The 21,476-nt window shown below is 42.9% G+C and overlaps 1 protein-coding gene across 2 annotated transcripts in view; it reads left to right on the plus strand.

Annotated features, from left to right (window-relative positions):
* The window catches only part of ZFYVE27 (zinc finger FYVE-type containing 27), a 71,914-nt gene extending 51,621 nt beyond the window's left edge, over window positions 1-20,293 (plus strand). For both annotated transcript variants that reach the window (XM_069979984.1, XM_069979983.1), the window contains exons 10-12: window positions 14,201-14,247; window positions 18,957-19,038; window positions 20,022-20,293. In XM_069979984.1, the coding sequence (XP_069836085.1) occupies window positions 14,201-14,247; window positions 18,957-19,038; window positions 20,022-20,086 (194 nt within the window). In that variant the 3' untranslated portion in view covers window positions 20,087-20,293. The remainder of the gene's footprint in view (window positions 1-14,200; window positions 14,248-18,956; window positions 19,039-20,021) is intronic.
* The last annotated feature ends 1,183 nt before the right edge of the window (window positions 20,294-21,476 follow it).

A 21,476-nucleotide genomic window follows, 5' to 3' on the forward strand; every position in this document is an offset into this window, starting at 1 on the left:
ATCAACGACATATGAACAATTTTTCGATCGTTGCCTGCAATTACACAGAACGATTAGCGGTTAAATTAAAACGATATCACTAGTTTTTGCACGATAATTGTCCCATGTAATAGGGCCCTTAAACTATACTCTCTCCACCCTCTTTAGCTCTCTCCATTAGCTTTAGCTTTGGCTGTCCAGGCATGATGGGAGTTTTGCAACAGCTGGAGGGCCAAGGTTCCCTCCCCCTGTGCTAATGGGATTACATTGATTGCCCTGCCTGTCCATCATAGCTGCATCACTATGGACTACATTGGCCAATCCCTTCCTTTATGGTCGACATGCAGCCGCTGCTCTTCAGGATTGTGAGGGGGGGGGGGGGGGGGGGAGTCTGGGGGGCAGCCATTGTGCCACAATCCAAATGAATGGCACGTGCACAGGAGATCAGCACAGCATGTCTGTCAGTCACAAATGGCAGGGACGGAGAGAGCTGATGCAGCCCAGACACTTCAGCCAAGCCTTAGTGACTATTCACTTGCCGAACAAAAAGTTATATATTCTTGGTGGTGTATTCTTTCCAGTCTGACACAGTGCTCTCTGCTGCCACCTCTGTCCATGTCAGGAACTGTCCAGAGCAGGAGAAAATTTCCACAGAAAACCTCTCCTGCTCTCCAGACTGGAAAGAATCCATCACTTCCTGCAGGACATACAGCCGCTGATAAGTACCGGAAGACTTGAGATTTTTTTAATGGAAGTAAACTACAAACCTCTTGCACCTGTTTCATATGAAAGAGAAAATGTTTCGGTGAACTACCCCTTTGATGCTTAGGCAGGGTTTGGAATGGTTATTTGTACACCATGTGCAGCACCATCCCACATAAGCACAGTCCTGCTCTCAATGCGATATTCTCCAAGTTTCCATGTAAGACTCTGGCATCTGTAGATAAACACGGAAAAAGATAAAGAGAAACATTTGGAATTATGCAAAAAACAATAATAATCTCAGATGTGAATTCGGTGGCGGTGTGTACATTCTTGCGCCCATGTGTAAGCTGTATGGATTCCGTACATTTCATCAGACGGGGTGGCAGCGCTGTGTTTATTTCATTAACGTCCAATAGCCTACGCAACAACATTCATCTCTCCCGTGTGGGGCTTAAATTGTTTTTGGATTGATAAATATTCCCAAGAACGGCTGTTTTCATTACATGTGAAACAAGAGCCGGATCTGTCACTTTCGTGCCGCGGTTTTGCACACGCTTTACCAGGCGGACACATCGGGCATTAGCTTATGCATAGATTTTGATTATTTTCTATACTGTACGGACCTACCGCAGAGAGGATGTGTAACATTACATGCACAATGATGGAAGTCGTCATGATAACCAAACTTGTAATGGATCTTATGTGAAATCTCAAGCGGTATAAACCTGGCGTTTGTCCTATACCGTACGTAGGGGTTACCATACAAACCACTCTTGGGATCCGAAATGGTTGAAAATATAATTACACAGAAACTAATAAAATATTAAAAGCAAATGTACCATCAGGTACATTGCTTTGGGCTTTTCACCTTAACGGATCCGCAACGGCGCCAGGAATCCGGTCCCTTGGTACTTTTTATTTTGATCCGCCGCGCAGTTCCCGCACACGGCACCGACCTATTCCCCGCCCCGGAGCACTGGGAGCAGGCCCGCCAGTCCCCAGTGTGATGATCTCCTCTCTAAAATGCTGCTCCATTGGGGAGATCGTCACACTGGGGGGCAGTGGGTGGAAATAGTCCAGTGCCGGGCGCGGGACCCGTGCTGCAGTTCAAAAAAGGACTGCACCACCGGCATCCCTGCATTGACAACGATCCGCTAAGGTAAAAAACACAAAGCAATGTACCTGATGGTACATTCACTTTAAGTACATATTACTTATTTTCTATTGCATAAACTATCCTCCAGAGCTGCAATCATAGTTCTACTAGAGCAGCATTTATAGTTCGGCTACTACAGGAGTCTAAGTTCTTTTGTACATTTTAAAGTGAATTAATATATTCTTTTTTTTAGATAGGCTTTGCCCTCCTGTGTAGGCAGAAAGAACAGAAGTGAGAAACCTGTAGAATTATGAATGCAGCTCAGGATACGAAAGCGTTTTAGCACAGGCACAGTATTTAAAGTGAACCTGTCGTATTAGAAATGTAGACCAAATTTTGGGCAGCATGTTATAGAGGTGAGCAGATTGCTATATATATGTTTGAGGGGACAAAAAATTGTAAAGTTAGTGCTTTATTACTATACACCCACTCATTTTAGGTTAGGAGCAGTCCTACAGAGGAGTCAACACTATCTGCATACACACTCATACAGAGATACTGTCAATCACTCAGTGGAGCCTCCCACTGGACTCCTTAACGGGATTGTTCGACATTTTTTTTTCTCTTTCAAATGAACTGGTGCCAGAAAGTGCCGGAGCTTTGTAATTTACTTCTATTAAAAAGATTTTAGGTCTTCCAATACTTAGCAGCTGCTGTATGTCCTACAGGAAGTGGTGTATTCTTTCCAGTCTGGCACAGTGCTCTCTGCTGCCACCTCTCTCCATGTCAGGAACTGTCCATAGCAGTAGCAAATCCCTATAGAAAACCTCTCCAGCTCTCCAAACTGAAAAGAATACACCACTTCCTGCAGTACATACAGCAGCTGATAAGTACTGGAAGACTTGAGAGTTTTTAATAGAAGTAAATTACAAATCTCTGGCACTTTCTGGCATCAGTTGATTTGAAATATTTTTAATTGTAATAGAATTCAGAATGAGCCAGAGGTCTAAATGAAGTCTAGTGGGCGGTCCTACTCATTGATTGACAGCTATGTGTGACTGTAGCTTGTTGTGATCCCTGTGTGGGACCGCCCACAGGACTCCTAATCCTAGAATGAGCAAAGGTTTAAATGCATAAGTCCCTAGTTCTCCTGAGTATACATCCGGCTGCTCAGACCCTTCTGCTCCATAATATGTTGCTATAGATTGATGATTCTATGTAGATTACCTATAGAACGCCCTGCTTTAGTATCATCACAGTTATGTAGTCATCGCCTCGTCGCTCTGCAGGAATACAAACTGGATTCTATTCCGGTAAACAAGCTTTAATTACTTGTCAAATCTTTGCTTCTTCTCTCCGACAGTCTCCGAGAACTCGATATAATGAATGTATCTGTTGATATAACACATCACATTATGTATCATCACAAGTGGATATTGCTGATCGTCTTTCTTGCTTTATGTAACAGTATGAGTAATAATCTCTGAAGTGAGCTCGGACACGTTTAAAGCAAACTTCATATCTGAATTATGGTAATTTACCCCCACAGTGTAACTTTGCAATATGCCTCGCTTAGCGTTCCCCTGTCATTATAACTTTTAAAATCTAAATCAACAGTAGATGTGATATGAAGCGAGTTTGCAATATACATTCATTGTTTTTGTTGTTGTTATCATGCTGTAAAATAAAGCTGTACTTACCAGAAATCCAGGTCCCGTCTCCTGAAGGCTGATTTTCTGACTTGTGTGCTGGTTGAAAAAAAAAACAGACTAAACCCAGGAATTCCGGCCAGTACAGAGAGTCACAGCTCAATGTGTCCATCAGTCACATGACTGCCTTCTCTCTGTGACCAATCAGATGGCCTGGGATACACAGGACTTCCTATTTTCTGACTTCCTGAAAACAGGAAGTGCTGTGTTCTCCATGATAACAAAAAAAATAATAATGAATTTAAATTGCAAATTTTCTTTATATCACATCTACTGATTATTTAGATTTTGAAAGTTATAACGACAGGTACACTTTAAAGAAATGCTCCTGGTTGTTTGTTGTATAACAATAGTTCTTTAGTTTCATCTGTTTCATTCCGGCTTAGTTGCATCCATACATTACGTTACTGTAGGGTGTCATGTGACCAACGCATGTACCACCAGAAAACTACATGGGTTTATGTGGTTTATATATATTAGTGATAATAGGAATCAATGCGAAAACCAATGCCTGAGACATCAGCAAGAATAGTTAAACACAAGGCATACACAAGTACTTCTACATTATTCTCTATTATTAGACTATGTTGCACTATATAAGTACTGATTTGTGTTTTCAGCGTCTGTGCAGACCTATGAAGTGAAGATTAATATATATTAGTGTTATTACAGGACAAGTTGAAGCAGGAGACAGCACAAACAACACAATGCAGGTGTATTACAAAAGACACTTTGCTGTAGTAACAGATATATATGGAGATATTAGGGTGGTCTTTAGAGGATGTGTGCCACACTTGGGCCTCCATCTAGATTCTAGAATAGATGCACCTGATATTCAGTAACCTAGAAACGGTGAGTTTAGTGAAACTAACCAGCACTACCAGCACTTTTGTGGGTCCTTCTATTAGTACAGTGTGGCCAAATGTCTAAGGTGTATGGTGGTTTCTCAACTCTATGCCGAGAAGAGTCTTACACCTTCCCATAAAAGACATAAATGTGTGGCTGTCCAATATAAGCTCGAAAATGGACGTGTCGACAGCTTTCAATCCGTCACTCCAACGCTGAAATATAAACCTTGGAAGTTTAATTCAAATTAGCAGATAAAGCTCATGGGGTGTTCCCTAGGCTGCATAAGCCCAGCAATGTTCAGTCCCTTCTCTCCTAAGTAACGCCCCTAAGTCTGCATCTAGATGCCTACTCTGTTTAGATTGTAAGATCGAACAGTGCTGGGCTTTTGCAGCCTAGGGAACACTCCATGGGCTTTATCTCTGTATTTGCAGAAAACTTCTTAAGCTTATATCTCAGCACTGGAGTGATGGATTGAAATAAGAGTTATATCTCCTGATTCAGATTAAAATGCCTTATTGTACTTTAGTCGGCAGAAAGCTGCTGACAGATCTACTTTAAGGTTTTTGTTTAAAAGATTGCAGAAATGTGAATGCAGCTCTGCAGTACAGCACATATGTAACCCAGGATCGGTACTAGATCAGTAGTGCGTTGTATTTACACAGTTATTGGTTGTAGTTTTGCAACATCTTCCAAGTGAAATTACAAAGCAGAAACTATTGTGACCGGTCCATATGTGTCTGGGGCAGAAGCTTCTGCAACAAATCTGCTGCGTGTGAAGGAACATTTATTTTCCAACTTTTCATGTAATACGTATCTATTAGAAGCTGATTTCTCTCACTATGAACCACCCTACAGCCGGCGACCACCTTGGATCAGTGCTGAAGGAATTGAGGCCACAGCAGATGTGGGAGAACAATTCCTTGTTTCTTTGTCTGTGCCTCTCGATAAACGTTACGCAACTTGTGTTTCCTGTCCATTCATTATACTGGTGTCCAGGGGAAATCATAGGCAGATATTATGTTTATGGCTCCTTTCTAAGCTGCGGTAGATATATTGAGGATCGCCTGGAGACTGGAAGATCATCATGTGGTCGCATTCTTTTCTTTGTTGACTGGTTACATAATAGCAAAGACTGTATTGTGTCCATAACATGCATATCTGTGGAGCAGTGCCGTATTCCCACTATAGATTGTCTAATAAAAGATACTGGTTATCTATAAACTGTACTACATCTGCCTTAAATGGGTTGTATCCATCTAGATAGATGATGATCCATTGGCGATCAACTGATTGCTGTGAAAACAGTCAGCTGTAACTGCTGCCGGTAACAGCTCTGCGCTCTCATAACAACTGTATGTCCTAGTTGTGGCAAATACGGGAAACAGATCACTTATCTCAGGGAGACCAGCCAAAGAAAAGTCGGCTGCTGGTTAATACACAATACAATGAAATCCTAGGTGCATTGCCCCCTGGGAAACATCAATATGCAAAATAAAAAGTCTGCATAACCTCATTTATGACTCTCAAAACACTGGACTAGCCAGATATCTCTCCAGGGAAGGACCTAGCAAAGGGATGGTCTACTGGAAATTGCTCCCACCTTACCAGAATCCTACTCCACACTGATGAGGGGCAACACCCCAAAACAGCTGTCTTAATGGATACCTGGCTTTGGTATTTCCCTGGTCATATCATCAGACTCGTAATTGAGTTGGTGATTGACTGAAGTGGCCACTTAATATTGTGGTATTAGTGGTTTCCTAAAGGAGCCATCCCTTTGCTAGGTCCTTCCCTGGATAGATAACTGGCTAGTTCCGTGTTTTGAGACTCGTAACTTTGGCTCTGTTTACTTTTTTGATTACCGGTGGCTAAAGAAGTTGTAGTCCTAAGAAGTCCTTGAAAACATGAATACAACCATAGGCTATATCCATGTTTTCCCAGTTTCCCTAGGGCTTCATCCAACTTCTTCAGCCATGGTAAACAAATATCAATTGATCAGAGTTTTGATTCAGGGGGATCCTGTGGTATCCATATTCTTTAATAGGGTTTGTGGAAATGGATTCTTGTAGTGAACCAACCTCTTTTAAAGGATTTGTACAAAAAAATAAAACAAATCATCCACAAATATCTGCTTCTGCTGTTCAGACAGTGCTTAGTACCCCATCTGATTTGTCCTGGTTTCTTCTCAACACAAAAAAGTGGCTTCCAAGCCAATCACAGACTGAGGGTGGACCACCACTACCCTTTGTGGCCAGTAATTGGCTCAGTCTTGTTTTAAGAGTAAACCAGGAAGTGATAAGCAACAGGGACCAGGCACTGTCTGAACAGCAGAAGCAAGCCCTTTCACCTGGATTCTGCAAAGTTCGCAGAACCCTTTATAATAATACCTTTATTTTCCTACAAGACTGGAAATCAGTGCCCCGGATTCACCGACTGCGTAGAGTGTGGCCTATAAACTCTAGTCAATAAAAGGGAAATAAAAAACAAAGCAAAAATACCTCCCTATAAACATGCTTTATTATATATAAGGAGGGTTGATGCTTCTTGTAGATGTAACATTCTCAGGCGGCAGTAAAGTTTCTTCCGGCACCCTATAAACCTCCGCCATACCGTTGCATTAAAGCCCATCCTTGTGATGGGACTAAAAAACATTTTGATTAACTCCCTTGTCAGATATTCATAGAGCGCCGCTGATCGCGTTACCGAAAGCATCTATCTCTGTTAGCATCACGCCGAGGCAATCACAGCTTTATTATGCATGTGATAAACGTATTCTACCGTAATGGCCGCCATTGCTTTTCTATCCGTGTTAGCATCTCATGAAGAAATCAATGCATCTGGAGGCTGGAGCGCAATGTTTGGCGCGGTAACCCCAAGGAGACGAAGAATGAGGAATTTACGGCCTCTATGTAAAGCAGCTGTGCATGGAGTGGGGAGTGCGTGGACATAAATCCTCCGCTGACGTGCCCCTTGCTTTTCTCATTATACTAACAGACCTCAAATATTTTTTTTTCCTCTTTGTACTCGACAGGCAATATTTTACATCAGACATATCTAATAGAGACGACTTTATTTCTCTTTATTTATTTTTTTACAATAGTATAAGCCGCGACATTTGTTGCAATAACCACTCGAAACAATTAGAAAAGCTCAATGCAATTAAAAAGCAATTAAAGTGCAAAAAAAAATAGACAAAATCCCAGAATCCCCATCTTGTATGATGTCTGTCTAGGTTTCATGCAGCTGTATATGGTTTTCTATGCTGTTACAGATGTTGGAAGATAACCGCCAAGGGGATGACCGTAAAATTGTCACACAATATTGTTTTGTGACCCGTTGTTATACCCGACTGTCAGTAGTCGCTGTATTTCTAATATTCTGACCATGAAGTGTTCTGTAGTATCTGGAAGCAGGGCTTTTAAGTCCTTTAAAGGGAAACTGTCAACAGGTTAGACAAATCTAACCTGCTGATAGCACTGGGGCTGCTGAGGAGGAAGCCGGTACCACGCTGTTAGGGTAAACTCCACTCCGGAGCACTGCCGCGTCATCCGGCTTACCTTTTCTAATGATAATCAATGGGAGGCAGGCTGGATGATGCAACAGTGCTCCTAACGGTGCTCCGGAGTGGAGTTTACTCTGAAGATAAACGGAAGATAAGACACATTCCTTCCTCCTCAGCAGCCGGGGTGCTATAGGGGTCTATCAGCAGGTAAGATTTGTCTAGTCGTGAAGTGTGGCCTCCATGTTTTCCCACAGAAAACCGGATTGAGATCTTGGGACATTGAAAGGCTGGTTATGAGCGTGATCTCTTTGTCATGTTCCTCATTTCTGAACAATGTCTTCAGTGTGGTCAGAGCATTATCCTGCTGAAAGAGGCCCCTGCCATTTTGGGGTCCCACTTTAATAAAGGGGGGGTTTGGCATGTGCAACGTTTAAAAGTAGGTGGTACATGTGACAGTAATATCCACATAGATTCTAGCTGAACATTGTCCAGAGCACCCACTACCCCCGCTGGTTTGTCTTGTTCCCATATAGTACATTATGGTGCCATCTATTCTTTGAATACGTCACACACACATGACCAGGTTGTCTTCTTCCATTTCTCTATGGTCTTGTTCTGATGCTCATGTGACCACTGTAGGCACTTTTGGCAGTAGCCAGGGATCAGCATAGGTGCTCTGACCAGTCAGCAGCTACACAGACCCATATACAACAAGCCCTGTGTGTTCTGACGACTATCATAGCCAGCAGGAACTATTTGTCCTACACTAGGTTTAAACAGAACACAGTGGCCTTCTCGGTCACCGATTTTCCTTCCTTGGAATATCTTTGGTAGGTACTAAGTACTAAATACGAGAAGAAAAACGGAAAAAGAGCTGGTGTTTTAGAGAACCTCTGATCCAGTCGTCTCTACACGTCTACTACAATCTGGCCCTTGTCCTAGTGTCCTATTCCACGGAGTGATAATTGGCAACCATCAGCCGATGATCGTGTCATCGGCTGATCGTTTATTTAGGTTCAAACCTAAAATCATCAGGCACCGACCGCGCATCGCTGCATGGAATAGTGATGCGTGGCGGGCGACCGACGATTTCACAAGCACCATACTTTACCTAAGCATCTTGCAGGTCTTCTCCTGCGATCCTTCTACCTCCCGGTCCAGCGCGCAGCAGCAGCTTTGGAGCGGCCTGTCTTAGCTGACAGACCGCTCAGCCAATCACTGGCCAGGACCACCAGGGCCAGTGATTGGCTGAGTGGTCTATCAGCTCAGACAGGTCGCACTGAAGCTGCTGCTGCACCCAGGATCGGGAGGAAGAAGGAGCGCAGGAGAAGCCCTGCAGCATGGTTAGGTAAAGTATGGTGTTTAAACAAGGGCTGCAAGGACATTGGTAATGATGTCCCTGTAGCCCTCACTAAACGATTATCGGGCTGTGTAATAGGCCCAGTAAATGAGCACCGATCTAGCCGATCGCCACTCGTTTACACTATTGATCGGGCCCCCATCGGCCCGTGGGATAGGACCCATACACTCACCCATTTTCCCTGCTTCCAACAAACACATTAACTTGTCTGACTGAACTGACTGATCATTTACCTAACAACTTTCTCTATATTGACTGCCTGGGCTTTGCCATGTGATTACCATTACCAGGCTTCATCTCAGATATTTTTCTTGTCTGAAGAAGCCAGATAAATAGAGATGAATGTAACACGAGCATGGGCGTGTTCGATCGTTTGACATGTGAGTACGGTGGCTGAAGAAGTTGGATGCAGCCATAAGGAGTCTGGGAAAGCATGAGTACAGTCATAGGCCACAGGCTGTATCCAGGCTTTCCAGGACCCCCTAGGGCTGCATCCATCCTCTCCAGCCACCTGTAATCAAATACCGAACAATCGGACTTGAGCATCGAGTTGCGCTGATCACATGGGAGAGCCCAGACAGCCAATTTCCCCTTCTGCATTCCTGTCTTCCTTGTTTTCTTTTTCTCCTTCTGTCTCTTTCCTTTCTTCTTTCTCTATTTTATGATCTGTTGTTGTCTCTTTCCATTGCTCATGCTTTCCCTTACATGATTATACGCACCGGTTATAAAAGCCTCTGCCACCACCCAGCACGTTCCCTCCCGTCACCTTGCTTTTTTGCCGTTTATCTCTGAGCCGGCGCTGTATTTCTAGCAGAGCTGTAGAGGTGACTCCGTCTGAGCTTTCAGCCAGCAGACTTAACAGAATTATGTGATCCAAATGTGCTTTTGTCGTAAAGCGAATACCCCACGAGACTGCCGCGCTGAACCTTTGGCCCGGGGCTGCGGAGTGATCTCCGATGACCCGCTCGCTGCTCTGTAGAACAAGATGGTGACAGAACTTTACTGCATTTTATTAATGACCCAGGGAATTGTGACTTCTGCGGCAGCAGTAGTAGCCGCTCCGAAGCCGCCAGATAAAACTGTGCATATTACTAGCCCTATAACTCCAGCCGAATGCTTTATGTCTGTGGACAAGAGAGATTACCATTCCTTAATAACTCTGCGCATACAATGGAAAATAGCCAGAGACAGGAAAGGACATAAAAAGTTATTACCGTGGTTTCCTGAAAATAATACATCCTCCTAAAATAAGACACCCCAGCTAGCCTACCAGGTAGCCTAAAAAAAGGCACCCTAAACTAAGACTAAGGTACCCCCTAAAAGTAAGGCCGCTAACCACCCACCTGACTCAGCCCCCCCACTCACCTAATCCCCTCATGGACAGCTTGACAGCTGGCGCCGCAGGCACAATGGTCTATGGCCCCCATGCCCGTCTCCATGTCCCAACGTGGTGAGTATGGCGGGGGGGCCCAAGGGGAGAAAGCCAAGGGGACAGAAATTAGACATCCCCCGAAAATAAGACACAGTGCCTCTTTGGAAACAAAAATTAATATAAGGCACTGTCTTATTTTCGGGGAAACACAGTACTTTTACAGTATATGCTGGGACTTGATGGCAACCTGCCATACCTTCTAGTGTGGTGCTCAATGGGGGGCAGTCATGCCGCACAACATGTAACTCTACATAACTCAGCTCCATGGTTGGCCTGGTACATTGTCATTCGGGGGACCTTGGTTTCATAGGTTTGGGCAATGGATAAGAACCTCAATTGTTTTATAACCAGATGCTTTTACTTTAATAAATATGTCTCTGTCCAATCTTTCTATTAGTTGTATAGCTCGGGGGAAGCTCTTATTTACAGCGCCTGGGAGATAGGATGACAGCAGTGGTCCAAAAAAAAAAAAAAAGAAGAAAGTTTGCAACTTTTAGATTTCCAAGGCAAATGCAAAAAGCCATAAAATGACCACCCGCGGATCTCAGTCCGCAGATTTCATTTGCTATTTTGGCCTGATGCACACAGCTTGCAGCAGAACAGTAAATCAGAATAATACCATAAAAGTGAGACATGAAAATTTATAGACGTAACAAATGTACAATGTAACAATCGCTGGAAGAGGGGGAGGGGGGGGGTTGCAGGTATGAGCGATGTTTACAGGCTGGAGCCGACGACTCCTCTACCCGCTCACACAGGAGCGCCCGGTGTAATGGAAAAAAGATGTTCTTAGAATATTTTCTGTCTTATAAACCTTAATCCAATCACTGGACTCCTGTCCTGCTGCATTATGGGAAGGAATGTAATGATCCAGGCTGTACGTCAAAGTGAATTTATAACTCAATTTCAAGCATAAAACTAGAGCAAGATTGCAGAGAGGCGCCTGTGAAGAGAACTTCCACCTGCAAATATAAGCCCTCGAATTGTTCATCAGGTACACCGAATGGCCATTTTATTATTGCCCCCCATCTGGTAGCACAATGGACTCCCTTTGGTCTTCGGAATTGCAGCAATTCATCCAATAGGAGTAAATCCTTCTGCAGGGTTATCGGCCGCACATTAGATGGAGGTATTGACATGCAATGAATTGCTGGCTTTATCTCAGCCAAGGCATGTCTATAGGATTAAGATCTGGGGACGGCAAAGTCTAAAGACCTAATAAACGATTATCGTTATGTGTAATAGACGACAACGATCAGACGACATCATGACAGAACTATGTCAGCTGCTTGTTGTCTTTCAACATGTTGAAAGACGAACGACTTAGATAGCAGCGATCTGCTGGAATAAGAGCGGCGTCAGCAGACCGCCAATATCTTCTGTGGGCTGCCCGGACAATATACCGGACAATATAATGATCACCCAGACAACTCCCAGCGCCAACCCATCCCAGCTTGCCCGGCCGACCCCTCCGGTGGAGACCCTTATCAGAGATGAGTCCGATGTTCATAGAGAAAGACGGCTCCATTCATTATCTATGAACGTCGGACTCATCTCTGATGAGCGCGTGCTGGGCTTCCGATGGCGATATCTTGGTGGCGGGAGCGGGTCCAGGAGCGGCACTTCGTGCACGGGTAAAGTGTAGGGGTCTCCACCCGGGCGTCGGCCGGGCTCTGCCCCGCCACTGGGGGTGACAGGTCCTCTTTAAGGGTCCTATCACACGGCCCGATCATAAGCTGTAAACGAGCGCAATCTGCTAGATTGCTGCATGTTTACTGAGCAATTAGACTGGCCAACTATCGGGCAGCAAGGGCTGCACAGACATCCTTATAGTTAGAAAGAGTTCGAAAAAAAGTGTCTGGATCCACAGAGCTCCATTATAAGTCACACTCTTTTTTTCTAACTCAAAGTGGAGAGTGGACACACTGCAGCATGTCTTCTCCTCGCCCAATCTCCTGATTATTTCAGAACATTCAGAACTGGACTGATCAAAACTTTTGGCATGTCTCTATGACATCTGTATGACATGTAGAAAAGAGGTCCAACAGCATCCAATGATGAACCTCAATATTTATTGAAAGCCAAGCTTACAGGAGATACAGCGTTTCATCCCCACTGGGGTCTTTGTCAAGTATACTTTGACAGTGGGGGTTTAAAACGTTGTGTATTCTGTAAGCCTGGCTTTCAATAATTTATGAAGTTCATCATCGGATGCTGTTGGACCTTTTTTTCTGGGCATTCTGGGCTCTCCAGCGTGCCGCCCTCCACATGTACCTACCAGGGTCTATTAGTGCTGATGACCCCATCTCCTTTTCTAATGTCTCTATTACATGTCAAAAGTGACACTTTAAAGTTTGTTTGGGGTTGCAAATCCCCATACACTCTGCATTTGACTCTCAGTGGCTAAAGATCATCCGGCCGATACTGCAGTACCGTCAGGGATGATCTTTTCAGAGACCGGCCATTCCGTGACCCGTCTCATACATAAAGTTAACATAGCCTTATAGTGTAATATAAAGTCTATTCGAACCTTTAGCCCTGGGAAACTCCATGCCATTATCCTTTTTCCACCAAATTTTACAGTTTTCACCATGCATTCACACATTGTAACTTAATGTGTGGAGTAAAGGAGTCTGCCCCACGTATGGTGTAGACTGACATTATTTTTCTAATTTTACCCGATTTTTTTTACATTGAAACGGAATAATTTTGTGCAGAACTGAACGTTGTCAGACACCAGAAATAACACGATCTGCTTTTCGCTAAAGGAATGTGTCTGCTTAACCCAGAGCGCCTATGGACCTGTCATTGGTTTCCATCAACCTCGGCACCATGCGTGTATACATGTAATGTGGGAGCCTTATGGGTGTGTGTTACATTCCCATTACCACCAGAGGTGCGCTGGTCTCTCTTGTAAATGACTGCTGTTCTGCAGAGAGGCCTGTGCAATATCTCCGTTTCAAGACATGGTCCCGGCTTGTCAACATACAAATAATGTATGGGCTTGTCGAGCTGTCCATAGGGTGAGGAATACCAGGAGGGACCATAGATTCCATATATGACACAGACTTCATTACATGGGCTACTTTCGTCTAATTCTCTGCCAAGCGTCCTGACACTTGCTATTCTGAATCCTGTGACTTATGATAGATAGCTGTTTGTGCCTTTCAGCTGTCAGAGCCGGGCCATGAATTAATGGAGTGCTATATCGGATAATGGTTTTAGGTCTCCCATGATCTGGATCCCTAGTGCAACCGGCTTATATATCAGGATGCTGTCTGTAATATGTTTTATTAGAAAGAACAATTCTGCCTATTCACATTGTCCCTGCTGTATTACAGGGTAGTGCAGATAAGAACTGTATCCATATTGAGAAATTACGCATCCCCCCTGAAAATAAGACATAGTGCCTCCTTGGGAAAAAAAAAATTATTATAAGGCACTGTCTTATTTTCGGGGATACACGGTATGTGCAGAAGAATGGACTAGGTCCTGGCCTGTAACAGTCATTACGCTTTACCCTTTTTGTTCTATACAGTTTCACATGTTTTCTCTTTCTATTTTGCAGGTACATGTACTGGATGCAATGCAAATTTCTCTGTGTTGAAGAAAAGGGTATGTGTCATAATGTAACTGAAAATATTGAGGAGCTTCTTTATTTTACCATTAATTGGGTTATCTACCAAAATATGACATATATAGATATATCTATAGGTGCCCATAAACTTAAATCAGTATATGACAGTATTATGTGTATGGGGCCTTTCAGGGAAGGGTCAAGTGTGCTGGGTTTTTGCCGTTTTGTTCTTTTCTATGTACAAGAATATAACTACTATAATACGGAGAAAATGATTCCGGCACTTACCATGTACTTTGTAGCAAGCTTGCTTCTTTATTTCATATAATGTTGCAGCAGGGAGGGGGAAGGTGCATCTGGCTGTGCTGAGGTCTCTCTTCTCTCATTTGCATAATAACTACTATAATATTGCTCCTATATACAAGAATATAACTACTATAATACTGCTCCTATATACAAGAATATAACTACTATAATACTGCTCCTATATACAGGAATATAACTACTATAATACTGCTCCTATATACAAGAATATAACTACTATAATACTGCTCCTATATACAAGAATATAACTACTATAATACTGCTCCTATATACAAGAATATAACTACTATAATACTGCCCCCTATATACAGGAATATAACTACTATAATACTGCCCCCTATATACAAGAATATAACTACTATAATACTGCTCCTATATACAAGAATATAACTACTATAATACTGCTCCTATATACAAGAATATAACTACTATAATACTGCCCCCTATATACAGGAATATAACTACTATAATACTGCCCCCTATATACAAGAATATAACTACTATAATGAAGTTGAAGGAAAGAAACACGTAGTAGCACTCACCCTTTTTATCCTCAGCTAAGCGGCTTTATTACATTTCACAAGTTGCGGGGAGGGAAAGGGTTCAGGTGTGTACGCGTCCTGGGACGGCCGTTTCGGGGATACGCCCCCTTTGTCGACCAGGTGATGACGTCAGGATGCCAGGAAGGGTGTTATATACAAAATACGATGTGCACGTGATACATAACAACCAATAAAAACAACTGACAGGTATCAAACAAAGACACTTAAATCGTTCCGCTCGTTGAGACCGAGCGGGCCAACTGCATTTAAACGTGAGATCCATGTGGATTCCCTTCTCAATAAAGTTTGATGTCTGTCCGAGCCGTCCTTAGGGGGGTTAACCCGTTCGAGGCCCAGAAATCTTAATGAGGAGGTGTTGCCGTTATGGACAGTTCTGATATGTTCAATCAAACGGGGGACTCCCTTTCCCGTCTTTACGGAATAAACATGTTCCTTAAAGCGGATCCATAATGCTCTTTTTGTTTTGCCTATGTAATACATTTGGCAGCTACAGACTATGGCATATACAACATAACAAGATTTGCAGGTTATGAAATCGTGTATAAAACAGTCAGTACCGCCTAGGCGGATATACGCTACATTTAACAGATGTACACAATATCTACACTGTCCACATTTTTTGTTTCCCTGTGGTAGAGTGGAGGTGAGCCATTGTTTCTGGCTAGTGGCTGTGGCTTCAGTGTGTGTATTGCTGCTAAGATAGTCACCTAGATTTTTGTTCCTCCTGTATGATATGCAGGGTCTGCGGGAGGCTATTTCATAGAGATCAGGGTCACTTTCTAGGAGGTGCCAATGGCGCAATATGGAGTTTTTTAAAATGGTGTTCATTGGGGAATTTTGAAAAATGAAATTGAATCTTCTATCACTGTTTTTGTTTTTCTGGGAGGGTTTCAGTAAGGAAGCTCTGGGTTTTGATTCGGCGCGACGTCTAGCTTCATGTACTATGTTGGGGGGGATAACCCCTTTCCAGGAACCTCTCCTCCATTTCAAGAGCTTGCCGTGAGAATGACTCATCGGCTGTCCATAACGGCAACACCTCCTCATTAAGATTTCTGGGCCTCGAACGGGTTAACCCCCCTAAGGACGGCTCGGACAGACATCAAACTTTATTGAGAAGGGAATCCACATGGATCTCACGTTTAAATGCAGTTGGCCCGCTCGGTCTCAACGAGCGGAACGATTTAAGTGTCTTTGTTTGATACCTGTCAGTTGTTTTTATTGGTTGTTATGTATCACGTGCACATCATATTTTGTATATAACACCCTTCCTGGCATCCTGATGTCATCACCTGGTCGACAAAGGGGGCGTATCCCCGAAACGGCCGTCCCAGGACGCGTACACACCTGAACCCTTTCCCTCCCCGCAACTTGTGAAATGTAATAAAGCCGCTTAGCTGAGGATAAAAAGGGTGAGTGCTACTACGTGTTTCTTTCCTTCAACTTCAGTATACCTTGCCTCTGTAGTTTGCACCCCCTTCCAGCAGCCACATTCACATTCATTGTCCGGCCATAAACCTATCCACGGTTCCCATCCAGACAGTGCATATTTTGGAGCGGTGCAGGCTTCTGAATCTCACTACCTATAACTACTATAATACTGCTTCCTATATTCAAGACTATAACTACTATAATACTGCTCCTATATACAAGAATATAACTACTATAATACGGACTTCTTGTCCTTATAACTACTATAATACTGGTCCTATATACAAGGATATAACTACTATAATACTGGTCCTATATACAAGGATATAACTACTATAATACTGGTCCTATATACAAGAATATAACTACTATAATTCTGTTCCTATATACAAGAATATAACTACTATAATACTGCCCCCTATATACAAGAGTATAACTACTACAATACTGCCCCTATATACAATAATATAACTACTATAATACTGCCTCCCCTGTATAGGAATATAACTACTATAATACTGCTCCTATATACAAAAATATAACTACTATAATACTGCCCCTATATACAAGAATATAAGTACTATAGTACTGCCTCCCCTGTATAGGAATATAACTACTATATTACTGCTCCTATATACAAGAATATAACTACTATAATTCTGTTCCTATATACAAGAATATAACTACTATAATACTGCTCCTATATACAAGAATATAACTACTATAATACTGCTCCTATATACCGGAATATAACTAGTATAATACTGCTCCTATATACAGGAATATAACTACTATAATACTGCTCCTATATACCAGAATATAACTACTATAATACTGCTCCTGTATACAAGAATATAACTACTATAATACTGCTCCTATATACCAGAATATAACTACTATAATACTGCTCCTATATACAAGAATATAACTACTATAATACTGCTCCTATATACAAGAATATAACTACTATAATACTGCTCCTATATACAAGAATATAACTACTATAATACTGCTCCTATATACCAGAATATAACTACTATAATACTGCCCCCTATAGAATAGAATCCAGTGTCCCTGTATGGTACAGTATTGCAGATTTATGTAGTTTTCTCAGTCTGTATAATGTGAAAGTGTAAATACATCTGGGTATAATAGATAGGTGTTAATGAAGATGGAGAGGGTGAGATGAGGGGTGTCAGGCTTGAATAGAGCCCTATGACCTTCTCTCTAAATGGGAACCAACATAAGGTTACATAATTTATGTATATTCAGTCTGGAAAATCTGATGATGGTTGATGGCAGCCACCCATCTGTTCCTGACTGCTCTGCCCTCATTGATCACTGCCACAGTGCTCCATCTATACCAGCAGCACAAACCAAAGCCAGAGCTGGTATTACAGCATGGGGTGATGCTATGAAATAATGACATGGACCACAGCAAGAAAAGTGTTACCCCCCAGCACTGAGCTGCTACTGTTGCCACTGCTAACAGGCTAAAGGAATGGGGAGATTACACTACAGCACTGTGGATATACAGCAGCTGAGACACTGGTATTTACACAAGACACAGCTGACCAGAGCTTTTGTGGTCAGAGATGAGAAGGAAGCTTTGATTTACTTTTGAGGAACAGTGTGGTTCATCTTCAGCAGGCATACTTGCCTAACTTGCAGGCTTTCTCAGGCTCCCCCCTCTCCTGCACACAGCAGGTAGTAAATTCAGCCCCACCCCCATTTCCTTTAATTTGTCCTAATCTAGCTGTTATTAGAGACAGATTTCTCCTGACAACAGGCAGTCAACAGCAGATTTTAGGAAAGTGAGACACCTAGACGTCTTTACAGCTGTTTTTCTTGGGTCAAGAGTCAATTATGGTTACATGAAATACATATATGCCAGTAATTATCTACAATTTAAAATAGTGGCAAGTTGTTTGAAATGACAGCGACCATTTAAAGGGAACCAATCAGCACAATTGAAGGGGTCGTCAAGTGCTACAAAAAACATGGCCATCTTCTTCCAGAGACAGCACCACTCTGGTCTCCAGTTTGGGTGCAGGTTTTGTAACTCGGTTCTATTGATGTGAATGGAGCTTAACTGCAAACCACACCTGACCTGGAGACAAGAGTGGTGCTGTCACTGGAAGAAAGTGGCCATTTTTTTGTAGCTCTGAATAACCCCTTTAAGCTTCCAGCAAGGCTAAATAGATATGACAAGCCGGTCACTGCTGTCCCCCTGCACTGCATTTACCACAATATAAAGCTACCAAGGAAGAAGCCCCCGATGTGGTAGGAGACCTGCTTACCACATCTGTGCAGCCTTGCTGGGAGCTTAGTCAGTACAATTATGCTGATCGCTTCCCTTTATGTTATATAACAGTCGTGAAGCGGAGGTTTGCCTTCTCACATTATGACCTGTCTCCTATTTTGTCTTACAGAGAAGTTGTAGTAACTGTGGTAATAGCTTCTGTTCCCGTTGCTGTTCCTACAAAGTCCCAAAATCGGTGATGGGGGCCACAGGTAGGTCCTAACAGTGTGACTATGTAGCCAGGAAGCATTTGGGCAGCCATTTCTTGTTCATATCTTGCATGTCATTTCTTATAAACACACATGACACATGACATTTTTTTTTCTTTTCATTTTTGAAGGGGTATTCCACTCAAACATAACTTGATATGTTGCTGCCTATGATGAGACTAACAATTCCTTCCATACTTGTTATTGTCTATTCAGCATCCTTCCCCTCAATTCTGAGCTGCTGCTTTCTGCTGAAGACACTAAAATCTGTGTGAGAGCTTTTCTCTCTGTCTCCCCCTCCTCCCTCCTCCCTTCTGAGACGGCTGATATAAACAAGTCTCTATCTGCAACTTTGTAGCATCTTTGTAATGCTGTGAGGTTTAATCACAGTGAGTATATCAGCAACGTGACATCAGATTAATTCTTCCAGCATTACAAAGATGCTACAAAGGGAGGTGGAGGAGGGAGACAAAAAAGCTCACACACAGTTGTTTGTGTCTTCAGCAGAAAGCAGCAGCTCAGAACTGGGGGAAGGAGACTGAACAGATAGGAATAAGTATGGAAGGAATTGTTAGTCTCATCATAGGCAGCAACATCTGAAAAGTTATATTTGAGTAGAATACCCCTTTAAGCATTTTCTTTTTGTACTCGGCAGCCTATTACAGAGCGAGCAGTGACAGACAGCTTCAATAAGAGTAATGTCTATTCTAATGGTAACATGCAGTAAAATAGACATCAGGGCAGGCTCAGTATCATGCAGTAGCGCTAGTGATATACAACTTTGTCAGGCCCAGGGCTTGAGCAGCCCTGCAGTTCCCAACACTGCCAATAGTAGCAGCAGTTGAGGCTTGTGGCGCCTTACTGCTGCCACTCAATGTAAATAAATAAATATATACACATTTTCGTTATATTACCATGTTATGTAACTTTCTTATAGAAATGTAAAGAAAAGTTAACATATAGTTTGTATTTTTATCTAATTTCAGCTCCGGACGCACAGAGAGAAACTGTATTTGTCTGTGCCCTTTGCTACCAAGCATTATATAAATAAGATTGGACTAATCGCCTGGGACATATCTGTACAGATGCCATCTCAGTTTGGGGTTACCACGGCCTCCCCAAGTCTAAGGCCATCCACTATTAGCTATATAGACCTATAGCTTTGTGCTGAGGCATTCGTACCATAGGGGGAGCTCTTGTGCCGCCCTATTTTGGTTGGCTGCACCATCCTTTATCATTGACAATGTTCATTTCCCGGGGACTCTAACTACTGCCATAATGGAGTCCATCAGGATTCTCTCATCTGGGCGGCTACAATCGGAGAAATAGCTAAGGACATTGCCAGTACAGTGATTCTGAATTTAAAGGGGAGATCCAATAAGAAATGATCTTCTGATATGTCATAGATACAGACCAGTAGGTGACCACACAGCTCCAAAGTCATCTTATTTGTATCCAGGACTTATATGTTTATATGGATTGTCCTGTTAAGGGGAACCCGTCACCATTCCTGACTCAGTTTTAGTAAATACTTGGTACTCCTTTGGAAATTCTAGATCACTTATTTTTATAGCACTGTAAATGACCAAGTGGGTGTTACCAGTTGGGGGCGTGTCCTTACACAGTCCAGCACTGTCAGCTCTGATTGGATAGTTCCAGACAGTGTAGGAACACCCCCATTTGGTGACAACCAGTTGGTCATGGTCATTCTTTGTAAGAATAACAGGAGACTGGCACATAGCAGAGCTATAAAAATAGGTGATCCACAATTGTTAGTTAATGGGCATTGTCTGTATTTGCTAGACTGGACAGGTCAGGAGAGACGACGGGTCCTCTTTAAGCCTGCACCTTAGTGACTCGGTCTGTCTCCTCTTCTGCTAATTGGTCACAATGTGCCCTCTGTTGCCTCCTCTGTTCTACTAAAACATCATTGTCAGGCCGCTAATAGCCGTCAGCCGGAGTTGCAGAGTATGCAGAAAGTGACAGGATAAATGGCGGCTGTTCTGAGCCCGGGCGGTGACCTGTAATTATTTAGGTGGCTGTCACCTCTCTGCTGCCCGCTGCACTGATATTTATCCCCTGGAGGACACAAAGTCTTATGTCACCGGTGCAGAATACGCTTACTACTAACCCTTTAGTTGCCGTTTTATGGGAGAACATTGTTATCATAACATTATTATACATACCCCCTACCTGCAAAGCTTTCTGGTGTCTTCTCTTGAAGGGTCACTTTAACTTATAAAAACACCAGACATTTGGTGTTGTAGTGCAGCCGTACATACTGTATGAGATAACTATAGGCCAAAATCTCCTTCAGTTGACAGCTGTTTCCTCCAATACAGATAAATATCTGAGTGTTCATGCGTCCAGAGCGGAGAGGTAAGCCGAGAACAAAAGGATCAGGCAGTTGAGATTCAAGTTGTCTGATCCTTTACTCCCCC

This window comes from Dendropsophus ebraccatus, chromosome 8, assembly GCF_027789765.1.
Source record: "Dendropsophus ebraccatus isolate aDenEbr1 chromosome 8, aDenEbr1.pat, whole genome shotgun sequence".
Taxonomy (NCBI): Eukaryota; Metazoa; Chordata; class Amphibia; order Anura; family Hylidae; genus Dendropsophus; species Dendropsophus ebraccatus.